Source organism: Podarcis vaucheri (assembly GCF_965113315.1).
Source record: "Podarcis vaucheri genome assembly, chromosome: 13".
Lineage (NCBI taxonomy): Eukaryota > Metazoa > Chordata > Lepidosauria > Squamata > Lacertidae > Podarcis > Podarcis vaucheri.
In genome coordinates this window covers 45,578,750-45,604,002 of record NC_138751.1, presented here as the reverse complement: position 1 = coordinate 45,604,002, position 25,253 = coordinate 45,578,750, and the positions used below count along the sequence as shown (strand labels likewise).

At 48.3% G+C, this 25,253-nt stretch overlaps 1 protein-coding gene across 3 annotated transcripts; it reads left to right on the top strand.

The window, feature by feature from the left end:
* Positions 1–277: 277 nt before the first annotated feature.
* LOC309516331 (uncharacterized protein) lies at positions 278–18,234 on the top strand. 3 transcript variants are annotated; one of them, XM_082195149.1, is made up of 7 exons: positions 278–1,584; positions 11,306–11,382; positions 12,296–12,351; positions 13,021–13,327; positions 15,190–15,263; positions 15,596–15,757; positions 18,099–18,234. In XM_082195149.1, the coding sequence occupies exons 4-6, from the start codon at positions 13,144–13,146 to the stop codon at positions 15,644–15,646; spliced, it is 309 nt and encodes a 102-aa protein (XP_082051275.1). In that variant the 5' UTR covers positions 278–1,584; positions 11,306–11,382; positions 12,296–12,351; positions 13,021–13,143; the 3' UTR covers positions 15,647–15,757; positions 18,099–18,234. The 3 variants fall into 3 exon arrangements, 1 of the variants encoding a protein (XP_082051275.1); XR_014212812.1 differs by lacking the exons at positions 278–1,584; positions 11,306–11,382; positions 12,296–12,351; positions 13,021–13,327 and adding exons at positions 13,418–13,500; positions 14,120–14,174; positions 14,901–15,000; XR_014212811.1 differs by lacking the exons at positions 278–1,584; positions 11,306–11,382; positions 12,296–12,351; ... (1 more) ...; positions 15,190–15,263; positions 15,596–15,757 and adding exons at positions 13,418–13,500; positions 14,120–14,174; positions 14,901–15,000.
* The last annotated feature ends 7,019 nt before the right edge of the window (positions 18,235–25,253 follow it).

Genomic DNA, 25,253 nt, shown 5'->3' with positions numbered 1-25,253 from the left:
CCCATGTCCCTGCCGTAGATTTGGGGCTGGCCCTATGTCCCCACCACAGGACGGCCCTGCCTCTGCTGGCTTGCCTTCCCCTGTACTGCTGCTGGGGGGCAGCGGCAGCAGACTGAGGATGTGACGGAATTGGGAAGGAAGACGGGGGGGGGATATTGAGGGGGCTGTGCCCCAGAAGAAAATCACCAGGGAGGGTCCTCAGGGCCCCATCCCCTAGAGCGGCTGGCTATCCCCCTTCCCCCTTTCTTCCCAATGCTATACGGCATATAACACCAGTGTCTCACAACAAATGTAACTGAAGAACTTGAAGACAGAGACAATGCCTGTGCTTTTGAAAACGAGGGGAAATTATTATTTTATTTTAAAAAAGAAAAGACCCCCCAACAAAAGACACACCCCAACAGCACCCTTTGGCCTGACCCACCTTGGCCGCATCCCAGCACACTTTGACCCCCCTGATTATATATTTCTTAATTCAGCTACCTGAAAAAGCAAGCAGCCTGGCCCCTGTTTGCCAGCTAATGTCACAAAGTGCCGCTTTGCAAGCAAGCCCTATAATGCCCTGCAAGAGGGATGCCTGTCAGATGATAGTGAGAGACTTGCCAAGACAAGTGTGCCCATCAGCGATGATGAGACGGAACTGTGAAGGTAGGCGCAGAGGAGATGAGCGGCATCGAAATAACATTATTATTGTTGTTGTTGTTGTTGTTAGCGTCACCTGTCACTGGTGCATGTGGCTTGGCTCCCTTGCTTAACTGGTCCACAGCTGTTGATAGCTTGGCAGGTCCTCAGCTGTGGTCCCCAGATTATCTTTTCTGTTGTGAATGTGCAGGCTTGCAAGCAAGCATTATATTGCCCTGCAAGAGGGATGCCTGTCAGAGACTTGCCAAATAGCTTCCAATAGCAGAGACCCCTCCAGACCTAGGAACTCAGTCATAAAGAGGGACCAGGAAGGTAGGAGCTGTTCAGGTGCCAGGACCTAGAGTTGGGGAGGGAAATGGGAAGCCAGGCACTCATCGAGTGTCCCAGGATTGTGCCTTGCCGTCAAGGGGAATGCCTGGGAGATGGGCTTTGCTCTTGCTCAAGCACTAACATGGCCAAACTGGTTATCCCATTTGGAGGACAAGAACGGATTCTCCTCAAATCGGATTGGCTCATGTATATCTGAGAGGAGCAAGCAGGTGTAGCCTTCCCATGTCACCCCACCACCAGGCCCCAGATTGGTGCTAGCGTGGCTGGGGCAGAGGGAAGGAAGGGGTCCTTCCAAAGCACCATTTGGGAGTCGTAGGAACACTCTCCCCACCAGTGGCTTCCAGCAAGAGATTGCATCCTCCTTAGGAGAGAGGCAGGCCAGAACAAGGAGGGAAAGGCTCACAGTTCAGGTAGGTGGAAATGCCACTTGACTGCCCGATATTATAGGAATGCGTCCTTTCCGTGTCCCCCGCCCTCATGCGCCAGACTGGTGCTAACATGGCTGGGAGACAGGCGCCTGCTGGTGTCTCCGTTTTCTTTGCATGGAGCGAGCCTTTCCCCAACGTCTACATCGTTCTGGCCAAATCCCTGGAGAGACGTGAGGACCCTCAGGTACTGGGGCAGAGGGAAGGAAGGGGTCCTTGTGAAACACATTTGGGGAGTCTGTGGCTTCCAACAAGTGCTTTCCAGAAGCATTGCTCCTTCCAACACGGCTAGTTGCCTTTGATAGGCTTCTCCTCCATGCAATTGTCTAGTCCTCTTTGAAAGCCACCCCATCCAAGACACTCTTGTGGTGTATCTAAGTCTCCTATGCCTGTTCCTGCAAGGAGATGACTATTGTGAGCTCCTTTGGTTAGCATCTATCTGGGCTGGAAAATATTAAGGAATCAGAGGACTGGTGAGCTTCCCTTGAAGCACAACTGATCAAAGGTAGGCAAATCTGTTAGCATGCTCAAACATGCATATACAGTGGTAAGCAGAAGGCTGGAGTTTGGAGCCCAACAAAGCTTGGCTGTTGACAGGGTCCTTTCATTTCTGGGGGTTGGACTAGATGACCTTTGGGGTCCCTTCCAACTCCACCCTACTATGATTCTATCAAGCAGCTAAAGGAACGGGCAGAGGGGCGAGACGCAGGACCAGGGGAGGCACAAGCACACACCCCAACAGCACCCTCTGGCCTGACCCACCGTGGCCTCATCCCAATACACTTTGACCCCTCTGATTTTATAATTCTTTATTCTTAATTCAAAGGCAGGCAGATCTGTTAGCATCTTGATAAAGATGCTGAAATGATAAAGGATGCTATTATACCCCGCAAACGTCCCAGAAAAAGCTCCCAAGCTGATGGAGAAGAGAGCACTTAAGTGGTCAGTGAGGCTCCAGGTTGCCGGTGCTGGATCCCACCACAGCCCTTCCAATTTGCCAAAAAAATCAATGTCACAACAGTTTTTTCCTCGCACCTCCTCCCCATGATCACTTCCTGGGGCCTTCTCAGACATACGCTGTGTCTGAATCAGCAGATCCCACCAAACCAAGTAATCGAGGACCCAGCCAGAAAAGCAGTGTGCGCAGTCATATCAGAAATAAGCAAAATAACTAAACAGGTTCTTCATCCCTGTTCTAAAAAGCAGATATCTTCCCCTAAACAATCCCAGGAATTGTAGTTTGTTAGTGGTTCTGGGAATTGTAGGTCTGTGAGAAGGAAGCCACAATGCCACAAATCATTTTGGGGGAAGTCATGGGCTTCAAAGGCACACTGGATGCTTTTTAAAACATAGCATCATAGAATTGTAGATTTGGAAGGGACCCTGAGGGTCATCTAGTCCAACCCCCTGCAAGGCAGGAATCTCAACTACATGATCCATGGCAGTTGGCCATCCAAGCGCTGCAGGAAAACCTCCAAGGAAGGAGAGTCACTGCTTCAGCTCCTAAGGGCCTCTGGAGCAAGAGAAAACAAGCTTGCTCCCTCCTCCCTGTGACAGCCCAGTAAGGTATTCAAAGGGCTGCATGGTGCAGATCTCATATCAGTGTTATGAGAGTGAAATCAACACATTTCTCTCTCCTCTTTCTTCACCCCATGCAGAATTGCAATGGTTACCAGAAGGCGAGAGTTTGGAGCCCAGCCAAGCTTGGCTGTGGGCAGGATCCCTGCATTGCCGGGGGTTGGACTAGATGACCCTTGGGGTCCCTTCCAACTCCACCCTACTATGATTCTATCAAGCAGCTAAAGGAACGGGCAGAGGAGCAATACGCAGAACCAGGGAAGGCACAACCACACACCCCAACAGCACCCTCTGGCCTGACCCACCGTGGCCGCATCCCAGCACACTTTGACCCCCCCAATTTTATATCCCCATCCCCCCCTTTCTTCCCAATGCTATACGGCATATAACACCAGTGTCTCACAACAAATGTAACTGAAGAACTTGAAGACAGAGACAATGCCTGTGCTTTTGAAAACGAGGGGAAATTATTATTTTATTTTCAAAAAGAAAAGGAGTGTGTGGCAGCCCCATATATTTAAAGAGCTCCACCCTTTTTACATCATTAGAACCAGAACATAAACCTGTGAACCTAGAAAAGAAAAAAAATATCCTCAGGGCCCAATCCCCTAGAGCGGCTGGCTACCCTGACGATTTTGAGTTATTACTTCCTTCGCAGGGCCATGGTTTGGGAAAGGCTCTGGCCAAGCAGCAGCCCAGCGGTGCCATGATAAAAACCAAAATGTGCAGGTATGCTGTGACCTTCTGAGGCAGGGGAAGGGTTTCCCAGTCCTCTTGCCGGCTGGAGGAGGAAGGCCTGATTTAGATCTTCCTATAGTTTCATGGGGAGGGTTTCTCTTGGGTCCCCCTGGGCAGGACAAGGCGTGTGATTCTCTCCCATGCCAAAAGCACATCCCAAGGTTGGGTTAGGGCAGTTTTAGGATGGCACGACCGGTGTCCTCACACTGGGCACCATGCTGCAGAGGGGGCCAAAACCATGCTGAAGAACAAGAGGGAGGGATTATAGCGTTGCACGGGACGCCATTGACATTTTAGAGCCCAATGTCCACCCTGGTTGGGAATACTTCTGTGGAGTACATCCTCCCTGGAAAAAACCAAAAAATATCAATGGTTGGTACAGAATCTAGGTACTATGCCCTCACTAAAGGAGATTGTATGGATGATTCACTAAATGATTGTTGGATGACATGTGTACCTGAGCTTATGGCCTCAAATTCTCTTTCTCTGTAAGACAGAGTTGTTCCGCCTATCCTTTGGCTTGGAGCCAATTTGATGCCCTCCCCCTCTTCCTTTTTCCTTTTCTCCTCCTGTGATGAGGCTGCATTTTAATATGTTAATGTTTCAATATTTTAATGTTGTATTTTAATGTTGTTTTTACGTTGTATTCATTCAACTTGTTTTTATTATTGCTTGTTATAAGTTCAGCACAAACAGTTGGGCCTGGTGAGCATTTAAGGTCCCCAAGCCTAATCTGTGGGTTGCCATCTGATTGGATTTTATTCTGATCCTGATCTGATTTGAGGATGTATTTTAATTGTCTGATTTTATGTTAATGTGTTATACATTTGATGTTAGCCGCCCTGAGCCCGGCCTTGGCTGGGGAGGGCAGGGTATGAATAAAAATTATTATTATTATTATTTATCTTATATGCTGCTTTATTACAAAAATCATGACTAGACCTCTGATCCTTAAACTGAATAGTTTTTTGCCCAACCACCCCCTCCAGAACCCACGGCTCTCAACTGACTCTCAACTGCCTCGCATTCAAATTCCCTTTCAAATCCTCATCCAATCATCACTCACCCCCAGAATTCCACACTCTCTCTCCCCCCTCCCTCCTTAACATTCCCATAGTAATTCTCATACTCTTACCTTAATAACCCTATTACATTCTTTTTTATATAAGTTTTTTTATTCAAAATTAAAACAAAACATATTATCCCAAAACATATCATCCTTATTCCCCCCCATCTTTCCTTCCTCCCCCCACAAAGCCCACCCCCCCCCAACTTCCCTCAGTTCCAGTCTTTGGTTTCTCTGAGACTGCTGTTTTCTGCAGGTTACAAAGTGCTATAGCTCCTCAAACTATTTAGCTGATTATTATCAATAAGACGTTGGTGAATGTTTATTCAAAGCCTTGCTCCCTCCTCCCTGTCACAGCCCTTGAAGGTACAGTGGTGCCCCGCAAGACGAATGCCTCGCAAGACGGAAAACTCGCTAGACGAATGGGTTTTCCGTTTTGGAGGTGCTTCGCAAAACGAATCTCCCATGGGCTTGCTTCGCAAGACGACAATGTCTTGTGAGTTCCTGCGGGTTTTATCCCCTCCCCCCTTTTTCTAAGCCGCTAAGCCGCTTATCAGCTGATCCGATCAGCAGATAAGCCGCTAAAAGCCGCTAATAGCGCTAATCCTCTAATCCGTCAATGGGCTTGCTTCGCAAGACAAAAAAACTGCTAGACGAAGAGAATCACAGAACGGATTCTTTTCGTCTTGCGAGGCACCACTGTATTGACAGGGCTGCATTTTGTGGCTCTCATATCCATGTCCTGAGAGAGAGAGCAAAACGTTTCTCTCTCCCCTTTCTCCAGCCCAGGCAGAATTGCAAGGGGTCAGTGCATCTGGCTGGGAAGAAGATGGTTGGGGTTTGGAGCCCAGACAGGGCTGGCAGTGGGCAGGATCCTGGTGTAGCCTTTTCAGGCTTTGCCCTCGGGTGGAAAGAGCATTGCACCCGGGGAGAGGGGAATGGGAGTCAAACAGACACTCAAGGGCTAATTTCAGAGAAAGAGCTTTATTTCTACCATCCGGGCTTGGTAGAAGGAGCTAGTGTGATAATTTCACAAACAAGCACAGCCATTTGCACAGAGCATATATTTCCCTCCAGTTCTCTCCCCCCTTTCCCTCCTCAGGAGCCCTGCCCCATGATGAGTTTCCTGAGCATGAACAGAAAGCTCCTGTCTTTGGGACTCTTCCCAGGAAAGGGGGATGAGAAGCCAAGGGGGTTGAGGAGCCTTGCGTTTCCGCGCGTCCAAGATGTATTGCAGCCGAATGAGATAAGAGTCAGTTCCCAGGCCTGCTTATTCTTGGCGTTGATAGAGTCTATTCATTAGCCTTTTTCAAGCTCTCTCGTACTGATAAAAGTAACATTTTGCCTATGCACCAGCATCTTGTGAGAAAGCAGAGAAGAGCAGAGCAGAAATACTGTAAAATTAATGAATGTTAAAATGATGTTGGACTGAAAAGAAGTGGTTTTGGTAACAAGGTTAAGAAGAATAGGTAAATATAGATAGTTATACGGATGAAAATGTATAGTTATAATAGGTTAAGTATAGAGCAAAGTCAAATGAAAGAGGGTAAGGATTTGCTGAAAAGACTTGGAAAACGGGAATACAAAAGGGGAGGTGTGAGGAGGTCAAGGCAATAAGCAAATGAGATCAAAGATGCTGAAAAATGGATTTATCCTTTTTTAAAATATCTTTTTTTCTTCTTTTTTCTATTTCCTTTTTTCTTTCTTTCTAGGTTGCCTTTTTGTCAACTTTCTTGTTAGCTTGTGTTTGTTAGTTTTTGTTTGTTTTTTCTTTATGTGTATTTTTTTGTATAATCTCAATAAATATTCTTTTAAAAAAACAGAGAAGAGCAGAGAAAAGCTAAAGCTGTGGTTTTTTAGAAGAGAGAAAGGGGAAACTTGGTTTTGAGGCCTAGGGTGACTTCGGGCCTAGGTGGGGCACCTGTCTTCACCTCCTTCATTGGCATTGCCCGGGGTTGGACTAGATGACCCTTGGGATCCCTTCCAACTCCACCCTACTATGATTTATGATTCTATCAAGCAGCTAAAGGAACAGGCAGAGGGGCGAGACGCAGAACCAGGGAAGGCACAACCACACACCCCAACAGCACCCTCTGGCCTGACCCACCGTGGCCGCATCCCAGCACACTGGGATGTTTTTTTAAAGATATTTATTAAAGTTTCAACATATTACAAAAATAAGAGAAAAAAGTAAAAGGAAAGGGGACAAAAAACAAAAATGAAAATACAAAGTAAAAACAGTTAAAAACAAATCAGTCTTTCCATATCTTATCTTTCATTTGCTTGTTTCCCTGACCTCCTCACACCTCCCTTTTTTGTATTCCAGTTCAATTTGTTAATTCAGCAAATCCTTTCCCTCTTTGATTTTATCTTACTCTTTTATCTTAATATATTATAACTTTAGGTTATCATCTGTTAACAATCCATTTTTACATATTCCTTTATAATAATGCTGCTAAAAACCACTTAACTTCAATCCAACATCATTCTAACATTCATTAATTTTGCAGTATTTCTGTAGATAATCTTTAAATTTCTTCCAGTCTTCTTCCACCGACTCTTCTCCCTGGTCTCGGATCCTGCCAGTCATTTCCGCCAGTTCCATGTAGTCCATCACCTTCATCTGCCACATCCCAGCACACTTTGACCCCCCTGATTTTATTTTTCTTAATGCAGCTGCCTGACAGCCCAGCAGCCTGGCCCCTGTTTCCAAGCTGATGTCACAAAGTGTTGTTTTGCAAGCAAGGCGTCCTTCTGAAACATTTGAGAGTCGTGGGAACACTCTCCCCACCAGTGGCTTCCAGGAGCTTGCATCTTCCTTGAGAGAGGCAGGCCAGAACAAGGGGGGAAAGGCTCACAGTTCAGGTAAATGGAAATGCCAATTGAGTGCCCCATATTATAGGAATGCTTCCTTCCCATGTCCCCACCCTCATGCGCCGGACTGCTGGTAGCATGGCTGGGAGCCAGGCGCCTGCTAATGTCTTCATGAAAATGGCCTCCCAATTTTTCTCACAGGCCCATATAATAAGTTCAGCACAAACAGTTGGGCCTGGTGAGCATTTAAGGTCCCCAACCCTAATCTTCCGGTTGCCATCTGATTGGATTTTATTCTGATCCTGATCTGATTTGAGGATGTATTTTAATTGATTGTCTGATTTTATGTTAATGTGTTATACATTTGATGTTAGCCGCTCTGAGCCCGGCTTTGGCTGGGGAGGGCGGGATATAAATAAAATTTATTATTATTATTATTATTATTATTATTATTATTATTATTATTCATTTTCTTTGCAGTGAGGGAACCTTTCCCCTTTGTTCTGGTGAAATCCCTGGAGAGATGTGAGGACCCTCAGGTACTGGGGCAGAGGGAAGGAAGGGGTCCTTGTGAAATACCTTTTGGGGTTCATAGGAACACTTTCCCTACCTGTGGCTTCCAGGAAGTGCTTTTCAGAAGCATTCTCGACCATCTAGAGGGGCTGGGAGCTGGGGGCACTGTTATACAGTGGTTCCGCTCCTTCCTCCTGGGCCGTGTCCAGAAAGTGGTGTTGAGGGATGAGTGTTCAGACCCCTGGGTTCTCACTTGTGGGGTGCCTCAGGGTTCTGTCCTCTCCCCCATGCTTTTCAACATCTACATGCAACCGCTAGGAGAGATCATCAGGGGGTTTGGGCTGGGTGTTCATCAGTATGCGGATGATACCCAGCTCTACCTCTCTTTCAAATCGGAACCAGTGAAGGTGATGAAGGTCCTGTGTGAGTGTCTAGAGGTGGTTGGAGGATGGATGGTGGCTAACAGATTGAGGTTGAATCCTGACAAAACAGAAGTACTGTTTTGGGGGGACCGGAGCATGTGTGGAGGACTCCCTGGTCCTGAATGGGGTAACTGTGCCCCTGAAGGACCAGGTGCGCAGCCTGGGAGTCATTCTGGACTTACAGCTGTCCATGGAGGCACAGGTCAATTCTGTGTCCAGGGCAGCTGTTTACCAGCTCCATCTGGTACGTAGGCTGAGACCCTATCTGCCCGCAGACTGTCTCACCAGAGTGGTGCATGCTCTGGTTATCTCTTGCTTGGACTACTGTAATGTGCTCTATGTGGGGCTACCTTTGAAGGTGACCCGGAAACTACAACTAATCCGGAATGTAGCAGCTAGACTGGTGACTTGGAGCAGCCGCCGAAACCATATAACACTGGTCTTGAAAGACCTACACTGGCTCCCAGTACGTTTCCGAGCGCAATTCAAAGTGTTGGTGCTGACCTTTAAAGCCCTAAACGGCCTCGGTCCAGTATACCTGAAGGAGCGTCTCCACCTCCATCGTTCTACCCGGACACTGAGGTCCAGCACCGAGGGCCTTCTGGCGATTCCCTCACTACGAGAAACCAAGTTACAGGGAACCAGGCAGAGGACCTTCTCGGTAGTGGCACCCACCCTGTGGAACGCCCTCCCACCAGATGTCAAAGAGAAAATAACTACCAAACTTTTAGAAGACATTTGAAGGCAGCCCTGTTTAGGGAAGCTTTCAATGTTTAATAGGTTATTGTATTTTAGTGTTTTGTTGGAAGCTGCCCAGAGTGGCTGGGGAAACCGAGCCAGATGGGCGGGATATAAATTTATATATGTGTGTGTGTGTGTGTGTGTATATATGTATTATTGTTATTGTTGTTGTTGTTGTTGTTATTATTATTATTATTATTATTATTATTATTATTATTATTGCTCCCTCCAACCAGGGACGCTGAGCATAGCCATCATTGCTAGTTGCCTTGGATAGGCCTCTCCACCATGCAATTGTCTCACCCTCTTTGAAAGCCACTTCATCCAAGATGCTCTTGTGGGGCATCCGATTCTCCTAGGCCTCCTTATTCCTGCAATGAGTCAGCTCTTGTGAGATCAGCTGTCTTTCACCTTACAAAGTTCTATCTGGTTCCCAATTACTTGACAACTGCAGAAAGTCAACAGCTTTGGTGCATCGAACTTGCCCCTTCCTTCACAGGGCCCCTCTTCCAGGGGTGCTTTTCGGTTTCCATCTCCCAAGTTGATGGACAAAGCAGAAGGAAACACTCTGCGCGGTTTCCGGCTGCTGTTTCTGCATCCCAGTGCAGCCCATCCAAGGCGCTGATGGAAGGCATGCAGAAACAGCTTGCTCCTCGTGCCTCTTCTCCAGCACCCCTTCTCTGTGTGGGCATGGCTCCGTCTCGGCCTTTGGCTGCCAGATCTTTGGTGCAGAAGCAACAGCCAAAGCTTCCTCCGATTAAGACTGCTGCTCAGCTAATTTCTGAGAAAGAGAAGACTTTGGCTGCTGCTTCTAAGCTAGGCTGGCCGGGACAGAGATGATAATACAACAAAACAACAACACCACAAACTGGCTTCTAAGTATAAAACCAAATTTACTAGAATAATAGCTAGAATAGAGGTAGACTTGTAACCATTCAAACAACAAACATACTGAAATATGAAAATGTTTTTCAAAGCTGTTTTTCAACGATTGGACTGGATGAGATGTTCTTCAATGGGTCTTGAGTTGGAAACACAAAGCCGTATGCATGGATCAGTCACGGGAAGGCAAATCAAAGCCACCACCCTGGTGAGAATAACGCAAGTGGGCAAAAGGAGACCTGTTCTCTGGATATATTACAGGTTTCCCGTGATTTCATATTCTCCAGTGTGATACCCTTACCGTTGTGGCGGCACGGGATTGCCGTTTTGTGATTGGACTTAAACTACTTGTTGAACGGTTCATTTATCCAGTCTGTATAAAGTTTACGGCACATGTAACTTGTTAAGATAGAGTTGTACTTTTATCCACTCCATGTTTACAGTATCTCCAGGCTTTGTCTTGCACATGGCACCTTAGTATGTTTGTTGTTTGAATGGTTACAAGTCTATCTCTAGTCTAGCTATTATTCTAGTTAACTTGGTTTTATACTTATAAGCCAGGACGTGGGTGGCACTGTGGGTTAAACCACAGAGGCTAGGACTTGCCGATCAAAGGTCGGCGGTTCGAATCCCCGCAACAGGGTGAGCTCCCATTGCTCGGTCCCTGCTCCTGCCAACCTAGCAGTTCGAAAGCACGTCAAAGTGCAAGTAGATAAATAGGTACCGCTCCAGCGGGAAAGTAAATGGTGTTTCCGTGCGCTGCTCTGGTTTGCCAGAAGTGGCTTAGTCATGCTGGCCACGTGACCCGGAAGCTGTACGCTGGCTCCCTCGGCCTATAGAGCGAGGGAGCCTATAGAGCACTGCAACCCCAGAGTCGGTCACGACTGGGTCTAATGGTCAGGGGTCCCTTTATACTTATAAGCCAGTTTGTGGTGGTGTTGTTTTGTTGTATTATTATTACTGTCACCACATTTGATAGTTTGTGTATATACAGGACAGAGATGAGACACTCATACAGAAGGCCAAGTGGGGAAAGCTTGTAAGATCAGGTAGGAGGAAATGCCCCCTTCCCAGATCCCCCACCCTCCTGGTCCAGACTGGGGCTAGTGTGGCTGGGAGACAGATGCCTGCTGACGTCTCCGTTTGTTTTGCAGTGAGGGAAAGATTCAGCCTGGAAGCCATTGCATCCTGGGAGGGATTGGAGCCCAGATGAAGGACTTCTGCCCCAGAGGTAATGAAATGGGGGAAGGAGGGGGCAGGGGCGAAGGAAGGCTAACCGGCACCCGGTGGGGAGGAGCGGGGGAGGGGCAAACTGCCCTGTGGTGCATGCGTGATGGCAGATGCGCAGCACCACTACATACGGAGCACACACATGCACCGTACGTAATGGTGCCACGCGTGCACCGCTGGCCGGTTTGCCGACATAACTGCTCTGGCACCGTATGGACAGCGGCCGGATCCTCTGCTCACGGCTGCAGCCGCAGTGGCAGGGATCCTCTGCACACAGTTGTGATGGCGCAATGGTGGCGGCTCGTACCGTCACGCCTGGCGGTTGTGGAATGAGCCCCCGGCGGGGTGGCTTCTTGTCACCCCCCTCAGAGATGGCACCTGGGGCGCACCACCCTCCCCCCTCATCCTTCCTCTGCCACTGGGAGGGGGGGCTTAGGAAACCCACAAGAAGGCCTGCAGGATCAGACCAAGGGCCTGTCTGGTCCAGCCTCCTCTTCTCCCAGGGGCCACCCAGATGCCACTGGGAAAGCCCAAGAGCCCTCTGCCCACCTGGGACTTCCTGCAACGGCTTTTCTGAAGCATTCTTTCCTCCATCAGGACTAGTAGCCTTTGACCGCCCCCTCCTCCGTTCAGTCGCCTAATCCTCTTTTAAAGCCATGCGGTCAGAGATGCTCTTCTGCTGCATCTCCTGGTCATCTGATGGTTCCTGACAAAAGGCGCCTCTTGTGAGCTCCTCTGTGGGATCCGCTTTCAGTCCCTGGGGTGGGTGTGAGAGCTGGATGGGGGTCTGAGGGGATGTTCTGTCCCGGGCATTCGGTCTGTGAAAGACCATTCACATGTTCAGGGATTTCCCCCCCAAAGTAGCGCTTAGCGTCGAGTTCTCCCCAGCTTCAAGGACACCATCTTTCTTGCAGGATCTCCTGTCTGCACTGCTGTGGCTGCTGCCCAAGACACCATGTAAATAGAACAGGTAAGAGGAAGGGAAAATTTGAATGGAGTGGGGAGAACACCTACAAGTTAAGCTTACATTTTCATGCTGTGGGGGCATTTCTGGGGAAAACGGCTTACACTATTAAGACAAATTTAGGAACTGGGGGACAAGTCCCATTGTCCTTGACCGGAGTACAACTGCAAAGATTACAAAACTCAGTGGTTTTATGCCCTGCGAATTTGCACGGCAGGATGGTATGGTAAAGGTAAAGGGACCCCTGACCATTAGGTCCAGTCGTGGCCAACTCTGGGGTTGCGGCGCTCATCTCGCTTTATTGGCCGAGGGAGCCGGCGTGCAGCTTCCGGGTCATGTGGCTAGCATGACTAAGCCGCTTCTGGCGAACCAGAGCAGCGCACGGAAATGCCGTTTACCTTCCCGCCGGAGTGGTACCTATTTATCTACTTGCACTTTGAGGTGCTTTCGAACTGCTAGGTTGGCAGGAGCAGGGACCGAGCAACGGGAGCTCACCTCGTCATGGGGATTTGAACCGCCGACCTTCTGATCGGCAAGTCCTAGGCTCTGTGGTTTAACCCACAGCGCCACCCGCGTCCCTTGGTGCATGGTGTGACAGGACGATAATTGGGGAATCTGCTGACAGTGAGAGCCCATTCACATGAGAGCCCATACGATATCCTGTTTCCTTCACAGAGTCATGACTCCAGGGATGAGGCTCCAACTCCAGCTCCCGAGATAAAGGACCAGAGGACAGCTCTGTGGTTCCTGGTTGCCATCCCTCGCGCCTCTTCCCCACTGCCCCTCCTCTGTGTGGGCATGGTTCAGTCTCGGCCCTGTTTGGCGCGGAAGCAGCAGCCAAAGTTTCTTCTCATGCTGGGAACAGCATCTCTGCTCATTTCTGAGAAAGAGGAGACTTTGGCTGCTGCTTCTGAGCTAGGCCGGCCGGGACAGAAGCGAGACACCCGTACAGAGGCCAACTGGGAAGAGCTGGTAAGATCAGGTAGGAGGAAATGCCCCCTTCCCAGGTCCCCCACCCTCCTGCCCCAGACTGGGGCTAGCGTGGCTGGGAGCCAGACACCTGCTGTTTGTTTTGCAGTGAGGGAAAGATTCAGCCTGGAAGCCATTGCATCCTGGGAGGGATTGGAGCCCAGATGAAGGACTGTTGTCTCAGAGGTAATGGAATGGGGGAAGGAGGGGGCAGGGGCGAAGGAAGGCTAACGGGCACCTGGTGTTGGGGAGGGTGGGGCAAACTGCCCAGCGGTGCATGGGTGGCCTCTCACCTCAGAGGTAATGGGACAAGCGGAAGGGGGGCATAGGAAACACAGAAGAAAGGCCAGTCTGGTCCAGCCTCCTCTTCTCCCAGGGAGCACCCAGATGCCACTGGGAAAGCCACAAACAGGATCTGAGCCCAAGAGCCCTCTGCCCACCTGGGACTTCCTGCAACGGCTTTTCTGAAGCATTCTTTCCTCCATCAGGACTAGTAGCCTTTGACCGCCCCCTCCTCTGTTCAACCGCCTAATCCTCTTTTAAAGCCATGCAGTCAGAGATGCTTTTCTGCTGCATCTCCTGGTCACCTGATAGTTCCTGCCAAAAGGCGCCTCTTGTGAGCTCCTCTGTAGGATCTGCTTTCAGTCCCTGGGGTGGGTGTGACAGCTGAATGGGGGGCTGAGGGGACGTTCTATCCCTGGCGTTCAGTCTGTGACAGACCTTTCACACGTTCAGGGATTTTCCCCTCAAAATAGAGCTTAGCGTCGAGTTCTCCCTTGCCTCAAAGATCCCTTCTTTCTTGCAGGATCTCCTTTGTGCACTGCTGTGGCTGCTGCCGAAGTCTCCCTCAGAAAGAACAGGTAAGAGGAAGGGAAGCTTTGCATGGGATGGGGAGAACACCCTACAGGGGTCAGCAAACTTTTTTAGCAGGGTGCCAGTCCACTGTCCCTCAGACCTTGTGGGGGGCTGGACTAGATTTTGAAAAGTAAATAAATGAACAAATTCCTATGTCCCACCAATAACCCAGAGATGCATTCTAAATAAAAGCACACATTCTACTCATGTAAAAACACCAGGCAGGCCCCACAAATAACCTAGAGATGCATTTTAAATAAAAGCACACATTCTACTCATGTAAAAACACGCTCATTCCCGGACCGTCCGCGGGGCAGATTGAGAAGGCAATTGGGCCGGATCCGGCCCCCGGGCCTTAGTTTGCCTACCCATGAAGTTGAGCATACGTGTTCATGCTGTGGATGCGTTTCTGGGAAAAGTTGGACACTAATAGGACGGGTTTGGTAACTGGGGCCCTCCTACAGGTGATGCTCGATTACAACTCCCATGGTCCTTGACCATTGTCTTTTTTCTCCTGCTTTTTAGCCAGACTCCCAGGTGGGTGGTGTTAAAAGTGGAAATTCCCTTTAATATAGTCTGGTTCCTTTAGAGAAATGGAACACTGTACAAAGTGCATTTGACGAAACTTAGATTGTCATGTTGTAGGCAGTGTATACAAAAGGACTGAGGCAGATTCCTGTTTTTTCCTATGTTTACTGATGGCTATGTATTGTTTGTTTTCTAATTTGTAGGAAGGCTTTGAGTGATGCCTGGGGCGGATCAATAAGAGAGGAAATGAAGACAGGATTTGGGGTGTTTTCCCTCTACTTTGCATATATAGGTGTGATTCAGGTAGGTCGCTGTGTTGGTCTGATGCAGTCAAAATATATTTTTTAAAAAATTAAAAATTGTCCAGTAGCACCTTAGAGACCAACTAAGTTTGTTCTTGGTGTAAGCTTTTGTGTGCATGCACACTTATGTGTAGCCTTGCTTCCATGTCCCTTGCCCTCATGCTTGCTGATATCTTCATTTGCTTTGCAGTGAGAGAAAGCAGCAGCCTGGGAACCACCTCCCGGAAGGGAATGGAGCCCAGGAAAAGGACAGATGAGTCGCAGGTACAGGGGCAGGGGGAAGGAGGTGTTATGAAACGCCTAAGACCGCCCTGCTGGATCAGACCAAGGGCCTAACTTCTCCAGCATTCTCTTCTCCCAGGGGTCACCCAGATGCCTTTGAGATTATTCCTACAAAAAGGCGGCTCTTGTGAGCTCTGCAGTGGGATCTGCTTTAAGTCCCTGGGGTGGGTGTGACAGCTGAACGTGTCCCAGGTGATGTTCTATCCCTGGCGTTCGGTCTGTGGCAGCCCATTCACACGGTCAGGGATTCTTCCCTTGAACCGGCCCTTAGTTTAGAGTTCTCCTATGCTTCAAGAATACCTTCTTTCTTCCAGGATCTCCTATATGCACCACTGTGGCTGCTGCCAAAAGAAAAAAGGCCCTGAGTCAGGCACATACATAAGACCAAGGTGGACTTCCGGTTTTCGTCGCAAAGGGAAGAGGGCCAAGATGTGTGCCGGAGCCTCCTGCTGAAGCCACTCATGTAAAAAGGACAGGTAAGAGGAGGAAGCGACATGGGTGGCGCTGTGGTCTAAACCACAGAGCCTAGGGCTTGCCAATCAGAAGGTCGGCGGTTCGAATCCCTGCGACGGGGTGAGCTCCCGTTGCTCGGTCCCTGCTCCTGCCAACCTAGCAGTTCGAAAGCACCTCAAAGTGCAAGTAGATAAATAGGTACTGCTCTGGCGGGAAGGTAAATGGCGTTTCCGTGCGCTGCTCCGGTTCGCCAGAAGCGGCTTTGTCATGCTGGCCACATGACCCGGAAGCTGTACGCCGGCTCCCTCAGCCAATAAAGCCAGATGAGCGCCGCAACCCCAGAGTCGGCCACGATTGGACCTCATGGTCAGGGGTCCCTTTACCTTTACCTTTAAGAGGAGGATTTGCATGGGGCGGGGAGAATTATTTCCAACACATCCACCATAGAAGTTATGCTGTCGCCAAGAAAAGGGCCATAACATCTGCGCCACCTCATTCCCTGCTGCACCAAAATTTTCTAGGCGGTGGTGACACCTTGATCTCAGGCAGCAAAGAGGAATAGAAAATTTGCATGGGGCGAGGAGAATACCCTGCAAGTTGAGCATACGTGTTCATTCCATGGAGGCATTTCTGAAAAAAGGCTGACAACAACAACATCAATAATTGTCAGGGGTACAGGGACAGAGGCACAGGGAAGGCAGGAAATGGAGAGCGATGGAGAGGAATCCCAGGACAGCGAGGAAGAGGATAGCAATGACGCAAGGGATTCCATGAGTCTCTCCAGCGAATCAGAGGATTCCCAGAAGGGGGCGCCTGTGGTCAGGGCAAGGGGAGCCCCAGGGGGAAAGTGTCAGGAGCGGGGGGGCCAGCAGGGGACTCCAAAGCGGCAGCTGGGAATCAGGGCCAGCCTCCCCACCAGAGTGCAGCGAAGGGGGGGGGGAGGTTCCAGTGTGTCAGAGGGAGCAGCTCCGGCGACAGAGAAAGAGGAGGGGTCAGAGCAAGCCATTCTCCCGGAAGGGGAGGAGGGCAGTGAGGGGAGTAGCATAACTGTCAAAAGGAAGGTTAGAGGTTGGGCGCGCGCGCCAAGTTCAAATGAGGAGGCGCACGGAAGAACAGGGAGCCCGGAGGAGGAGCCAGGTCCCAAAGCCCGCAGGAGGGGGGAAGAGCAGTCTGGAAATTCCGCTTCAGGAGAATCCAGGAGGGGCGGAACCCCGGCGGGCAGAAAGACCCTGCGGAAAAGGAAAGAGAGAAAAAGGTGGAGCAGCGTTAGCTTATTAAACTGGTGTAGGGGAGGGACCGATTCAGAGGGGACTTCTACCATCTAAGGTTAACAGACGTGGGGGCTGCGCGCCTCGGTTGTAGAACTTACTATGAACTGCAGTAAACGTCCTTGTATATAAGAAGAACTTGGCGTTGGTCTTTCGTGAGCTGAGACCTGAGGCAGCCCTGACAATAATAATTTATTTATACCCCACCTTCCCTGGCCAGAGCCGGACTCAGGGTGGCTAACACCAGTAACATTACAGTAAAAACATAATGAGGGGGGACCAATTTAAAATACAGGTTAAAATGCAATTTAAAATGCAGCCTCGTTTTAAAAGTAGCCCATAGATCAAAACCATAAGGGGAGGGAAACATAAGGGTCAGACTGAGTCCAAACCAAAGGCCAGGCGGAACAGTTCTGTCTTGCAGGCCCTGCGGAAAGATGTCAAGTCCCACAGGGCCCTAGTCTCTTGTGGCAGAGCGTTCCACCAAGTTGGGGCCAGTACTGAAAAGGCCCTGACCCTAGTTGAGACCAATCTAACCACCTTGCAACCTGGGACCTCCAAAATGTTGTCATTTGTGGACCTTAAGGTCCTCCGCGGGGCATACCATGAGAGGCGGTTCCGTAGGTACAAGGGTCCTAGGCCGCATAGGGCTTTAAAGGTCAAAACCAGCACCTTAAACCTGACCCTGTACTCCACCGGGAGCCAGTGCAGTTGGTGAAGCACTGGATGAATGTGATCCCGCGGCAAGGACCCCGTAAAGAGCCTCGCCACGGCATTCTGCACCCGCTGGAGCTTCTGGGTCAGCTTCAAGGGCAGCCCCACATAGAGCAAGTTACAATAATCAAGCTTGGATGTGACTGACGCATGGATCACTGTGGCCAGATCAGGGTGAGAAAGGTAAGGGACCAACTGCTTAATACAGTGGAGATGGAAAAATGCTACCTTTGCTGTGGCTGCAACCTGTGCCTCCATGGAAAGGGAGGCGTCGAAGGTTACACCCAAGCACGGCTTTGGGAACTTGGGGCCCTCCTACAGGCGATGTTCGGCTACAACTCCCATTGTCCTTGACCCTTGTCCTTTTTCTCCTGCTTTTCAGCCAAACAACCAGGTGGCCGCGCTGCAGGCTGAAGTTCTGGCACCTTCAAAACCAAAGCTTAGTCTTAGAACCAGTTTCTTTTGTTTGTTTCTTTGTTTGAAATCATTTTCAATAAAGGTTTTCTTGGTTTACGAAAGTATGTTCATTGTCTCTTTTTTTCAAGTCGTGTTTTCTACAAATCGATGTTCTGCGTTTGTGCGTGGGGCATTTCATCCTCGGCACGCACAGACTGAACAAAATTGCAATGTATCTCAACAGAATTAGAATGTTATGCAAAAGGGGGGCTATGTTTCCGAGCACAATTCAAAGTGTTGGTGCTGACCTTTAAAGCCCTAAACGGCCTCGGTCCAGTATACCTGAAGGAGCATCTCCACCTCCATTGTTCAGCCCAGACACTGAGGTCCATCTCCCAGGGCCTTCTGGCGGTTCCCTCACTGTGAGAAGCCAAGTTACAGGGAACCAGGCAGAGGGCCTTCTCGGTAGTGGCACCCGCCCTGTGGAACGCCCTCCCACCAGGTGTCAAAGAGAAAAATAATTACCAAACTTTTAGAAGACATCTGAAGGCAGCCCTGTTTAGGGAAGCTTTTAATGTTTAATAGGTTATTGTATTTTTGTGTTTTGTTGGAAGCTGCCCAGAGTGGCTGGGGAAACCCAGCCAGATGGGCAGGGTATAATTATTATTATTATTATTATTATTATTATTATTATTATTATTACTACTACTACTACTACTAATGCGGATTGGCTCCATTGCATCTCAAGCCATCTTTTCCTGTCATTGGTAGGGCTGCACTTGGAAAAGATGGAGAGATTGGTGTTGGGAAATGCTTAGAGAGAACATACAGGAACAAAGCAGACATGATGTTAAATGCAAAATGTAGCTTCAAAAAATGCAAGAAAATTATCAGGCTCACAGCAGATGGGAAGGAAGTCTCCCCTGTTTCAGTCGCAAGGAAACTACTTTGAAACTACTATTGGCATTGGGATTAGAAAGCTACCATTAGGGCCTAAGGGAGTTTTCCTCTCAACCAAAGGGTTAAGCTGCTCGCACAGGTTGTCCCATATATTGGAGGACAGGAAGGGATTCCTCTCAGATCAGATTGGCTCATGCATATCTGAGAGGAGCTAGCAGATGTAGCAACAGCTGGACCAGGAACTGGGAGCAGCTGCTGAGACCATATAAAACCTAAAGGATCTACAGTTTGCGAACACCATTCAAAGTGTGAGTCCTGTATACCTGAAGTAGGATTGCCACCTGGTCCTTAAAAAACAGAGTTTTAAAACCCCATCCTTGACAGCAAACTTAAAAGGACAGGAATTAGGCTGTGAAAACCTTGTTTTTAGCAAGTCCAGCTATGAAGCTAGCTGCCTTCCCTCCCTTTGTCCCACTTAAGAAAGAATCAGGCATCAACTGGGAAACTTTAAAAACAAACTTTACTTACTTTATAAGCATGCATCAGTTTACAACAATTTGTTGTTGTTTAGTCGTTTAGTCGTGTCCGACTCTTTGTGACCCCATGGACCAGAGCACGCCAGGCACTCCTGTCTTCCACTGCCTCCCGCAGTTTGGTCAAACTCATGCTGGTAGCTTCAAGAACACTGGCCAACCATCTCGTCCTCTGTCGTCCCCTTCTTCTTGTGCCCTCCATCTTTCCCAACATCAGGGTCTTTTCCAGGGAGTCTTCTCTTCTCATGAGATGGCCAAAGTATTGGAGCCTCAGCTTCAGGATCTGTCCTTCCAGTGAGCACTCAGGGCTGATTTCCTTCAGAATGCATAGGTGTGATCTTCTTGCAGTCCATGGGACTCTCAAGAGTCTCCTCCAGCACCATAATTCAAAAGCATCCATTCTTCGGCGATCAGCCTTCTTTATGGTCCAGCTCTCACTTCCATACACCACTACTGGGAAAACCAAAGCTTTAACTATATGGACCTTTGTTGGCAAGGTGACGTCTCTGCTTTTTAAGATGCTGCCTAGGTTTTTCATTGCTCATAACAATAGTAGTATTAAAAACTATGCAGGAAAAATACTGTTGTACATTTGCAGGAGACCCTAAACACTCGAAATTGATCAGTGGTAGGATTTTGATTAATTTGGATATCAATGAAAGGAGAAGCTACAGGACTGTGCTGGACAAGGAATCCCTGGGCTGACTTTTGCAAACTAGGCTGGCCGGTCTATCAAAGAGCAAATCTGTTAACACACCTGAGCTTGCTGGGCACACAACCATAGCTGTCAACCGTCCCTTATTTGGCGGGAAAGTCCCTTATCCCAGAGCCATGTCCCGCTGCTGTCCCTTATTGATGATGTCCCTTAAATTTCCCGGGTTTCAAAGGAAGCAGCCCCTCTCCCTCCCTCCCTGCCGGCCAGGGAGGAGGGAGGCTCCAACTGTGTTGCTTGGCTGCGTTGCTCACCCAATAAGGAGTCTAAGAACGACCGGGGGGTGGAGCTTGCATGCCTTGGGCCGATCAAATCGGCCGCGTTGCCTGGGGACTCGCCTTTGCTCAGCGCTTCCCAGTGGAGAGGTGACGGTGGTTTTCCTTGCTGCATCCCCTTTGCCAGGTTGCTGCGCTGTGGGAACCACTGCTTGAGGCTTCGTTTGACTGCTGGCTGGGCTTTCTGCCTTTGGCTCGGAGGGGCTCAGAAGTTGAACATACCTGTGCTCGGAAAAATCCCTTATTTTGGCTGCTGATCCCTTATTTTTGAGGCTGCTGGTCCCTCATTTTCAAATCTGTAAGTTGACAGCTATGCACACAACTCAAGGGGAACTGGGGATGAGCCCCAAATGTATGGTGGGTACACAGCCTATGGCTTCGAGGGAAAGGTCTCTAGCAGGCTTTATCTCACACAGGGCAGGAGCGTAGTGAGATTAATTTTGTATTATTGGTTTGCACCATCACTGTGTGTGACCCTTTAAAAAGAGGTTACTGGAATAGACATTGACAGGAAAATAAACAGTGACCCCGTGTGGCCAGTACTGGAATAGACAGTGACAGGAAAATAAACATCTCAAAGAACAGCACCATCTGGGGGGCAAAAATATAACTACAGGAATAATATTAAGGAAATTTTAAAATACAGAGGGGAGAACATATAACACAGAAATAGGGGTTTCCCTCCTCTTTTTTCCTTCAGCTCCTTTCTAATACCACCCTAGAAAGAAGGGGTGCAAAATATCAAATAATCCAGAAGGGAATGGACTTATAATTATTTATTTTAGGGGAGTTCCCTAGAAATTATAAAACACCGAGAGACAACTGAAAAGGAAGAACGGAGGAGACGGAAATCCAATGGGATCAAAGAAAGCCCAACCAACAAGCGGTTTTGCGACATCCTTGATTCACCAACGAAGAGTCTCAATTATAGAAAGTGAAAGCAACATGGACTTGAAAGAACTTATAGCAGCAATGGAAAGAATAGGGGGAAATCTAGGTGAAAAAAATGACAATATTGGATGGAAATATCAGGATATTAGATGGGAAAGTGGAAAATATGGGAAGTAAGATTGGCAAAAAATTCGAATTTAATAATGGAACTTTCTAACCAAGTCAACTAAATGACAATTAAACATAAAAGACTTAGAAAGAAAAGTCCAGGAAGTCAACGTGAAGATGCAGAAACAAGATGAAATTATTTTAAAAAACCCCAAATAGATCAAAAAGAGATGAAGAGGTATCTATCGAACCAGAATTGCAAGGGGTCAGTGCATCTGGCTGGTAAGAAGATGGTCGGAGTTTGGAGCCCAGCTAGGGCTGGCTGTGGGCAGGATCCTAGCATTACCTGGGGTTTGACTAGATGACCCTTGGGATCACTTCCAACTCTGCCATGCTATGATTCTATCAAGCAGCTAACAGAACGATACGCAGAGGAGTGATACGCAGAACCAGGGGAGGCGCAACCACACACCGCAGCAACACACTCTGGCCAGACTCACAGTGGCCTCTTCCCAGCACACTTTGACCCTCCTGATTTTATTCTTCTTAACTGAGCTGCTTGACAACCCAGCAGCCTGGCCCCTGTTTGTCATCTGATGTCACAAAGTGCCACTTTGCAAGCAAGCTTTATATTGCCCTGCAGGAGGGATGCCTGGCAGATGATGGTGAGAGACTTGCCAAGACAGTTGTGGCCATCAGCGATGATGAGAGGGAACTGTGACGGTAGGAGGAGCCTGAGGCTCAGAGGAGATGAGTGGCATAGAATTATTATTATTATTATTATTATTATTATTATTATTATTATTATTATTATTAGCGTCACTGGTGCATGTGGTTTGGCTCCCTGGCTTGACTTGTCCACAGCTGTTGATAGCTTGGCAGGTCTTCAGCTGTGGTCCCCAGATTATATTTTCTGTTGTGAATATCTGGCTGGTTTCCAGGTCGAACCATATGGCCTTTCCATGCCTCTATTTTCTGAACTCTAAGGCTGTATACACATCACACCCTGAAGTCACGGGATCATTCCATTAAAATGTCAACCTACAGACTCACTGTTCCTAAACATGTTCTAGATCATTTTCAAGAGAATTTCCCAAAGTTTCAAGATCCTGCCACTGTGTGGGGTGGGTTTTAATAGGTAGGAGAGTATACATTCCTTGAAATTTATCCCTCCAGCATGAGTTTGACCAAACTGCGGGAGGCAGTGGAAGACAGGAGTGCCTGGAGTGCTCTGGTCCATGGGGTCACGAAGAGTCGGACACGACTAAACAACTAAACAACAACAACAACAATAGTTTTATGGGGAGGGTTTCTCTTCGGTCCACCTGGGCAGGACAAGGGGTGTGATATTCTCTCCCATGCCAAAAGCACATCCCAAGGTTGGGTTAGGGCAGTTTTAGAATGGCACGACCAGTGCGCTCACACTGGATACCATGTTGCAGAGGGTGCCAAAACCATGCTGAAGGGAAGGGTGCCGGATTTTAGCGTTGCACAGGACGCCATTGAGATTTGAGAGCCCAAAGTTAGTCCTTGGTTGGGCAGAGTTCCAGATTAAAACCCCTGGAGGCCCCTAGGCAGTCAAAATCTTGAGGGGCCCTAGCAGATTATCTCCTGAGACGTCTTTGATTTTACCAACGATGGAAACAGAAGGCTTTCTTTCACAGGACAAGAAATCAGCCCTCAACAACTTAACCGGGGGAAAATTTTTTTTGGAAAAAATCGCTAAGCCCTGGGGTCACAATTTCAGCAAAATTCTAACTTTTGACAATTCACGCAAAAATGGTGCCAACTGGTTGCAAATGCTCCCCTGAAAGCTTTGGCAGTCGAAACAGAAAGCTTTTTATCACAGCACAAGAAAGCAGCCCTAAGCAACTTAAGCGGGGGGGGGGGAGGTTTTTTTGAAAAAATCCGTAAACCCCGGGGTCACAATTTCAGCAAAAATCTCACTTTTGGCAATTCAATCAAACATTGTGCCATACGGTTGCAAATGCTCCCCTGAAATGTTTGGCGGTGGAAACAGAAGGCTTTTTATCACAGGGCAAGAAATAAGCCCTCGAAAACTATCCGGCAAAAATTTGTTTTTTGAAAAGATCCCTAAGCCCCGGGCTCACAATTTCAGCAAAAATCTGACTTTTGGCAATTCACTCAAAAATGGTGCCAACCGGTTGCAGATGTTCCCCTGAAAGCTTTGGCAATGGAAACAGAAGGTTTTTTATCACAGGACAAGAAATCAGCCCTCAACAACATAAGCGGCAGAAGCTTGCAAATGATCCCCTGAAAGCTTTTGGCGATGGAAACAGAAGGCCAGAAATCAGCCCTCAACAACTGAATTAAGTTTCCCTTCTGGTTTGCTTTGATCCTAGATGTTTTCCTTTTTTCCACATTATGTCGGGTTTTATTTTCCTTACTGGTGTTATCGTTTGGTGTGCTAGAGAGAATTTTATATGAATGCAAGTTGTCTATTCTCCTAGTTATTTCAGTCAGAGTGGTAAGTAGGCCCAAGCATTCAGAGAGGAAGTCTTTGATGTGTCCCAGTTCTCTGCCTATCTGCCACTTCTGTTCGTTTAACAGATCATTATATAGCCCTGTTAGTATGTAGGGGAGGCATTCCAAGTCCAGATATTGGGGTCTTGTGTCCTCCAAGCCCTCATTCGTCACATTGTGAAACCCCATCTTCTCCCCGGACCTTGGTCTTTGGGAGGGCTCATCTGTCTTAATTACTGGGTTTTCGTCTTGTGACTCTTGTTCCTGCTCCAGCCCCGGTTGATTCACTGAGGTTTCATCTTCTATGGCAACTTGTTTTATTTCCATTGCCAGATTAACTCCCACCCCTTCTTCGTCTGTTTCCATTATCTCCCCGTACCTAGTGCGGTCTATGGACCATTCGTGGGGGTGTCGTTTGTCAGCATTATTTATTTTGTCTGTTTTCGGTTTAAAATATTGTGAGATTTTCACCTGCCTTCCTCTTGTAGAGGGTTCAGCCGCTTTGGTGAGGGGGATCCCCAGCTCTTTATAGCTCTGTCTTGTAAACACCATTCTCTAGGTTGAAAGCTTCCCTTATTGGGCACTTTATTACAGAAATAAAGGTAGAGGTAAAGTTTGGAAAACCGGTGTCCGGGCTGTTGGGTCAGGGAGCCTCCCTACCTTTCCCTCTTTAAGCCTTAGCTTGGGGCGGAAGGGTATTCATGGGGGAGTTCTTGGATTTATCTTATCGAGGTTAGGCTCAATGGAATTCAGCGGTTTCCTCTGCTTCTTTGGTTGTATTTCAAGCCGATCCGTCGTCCGGGAGCTCCAAGGTTGTAAGTCAGTGTGGCAGTATCAGTAAACAGTGCGACGATAAAACAATGAAACAATAAAAGTATAAAAGAATAAACTAATTAAAACGAGGCGACAGGACAGGCAACCAACAGTCTTTAAGGTCCTTAAGGTGCAGTTTTGGGGTCTTGAAGAGGCTAAAACTAATAAAAACACTCAGTTGAAATCAGAGGCTCTAATTAGGCTGCTACCTCCGTCACAATTTCAGCAAAAATCTGACTTTTGGCAATTCAGTGAAAAATGGTGCCAACCGGTTGCAAATGCTCACCTGAAAGCTTTGGCGATGGAAACAGAAGTCTTTTTATCACAGGACAAGAAATCAGTCCTCAAAAACTTAACCGGCAGAAATCTGACTTTTGGGAATTCACTCAAAAATGGTGCCAAAAGCTTGAAAATGCTCCCCTGAA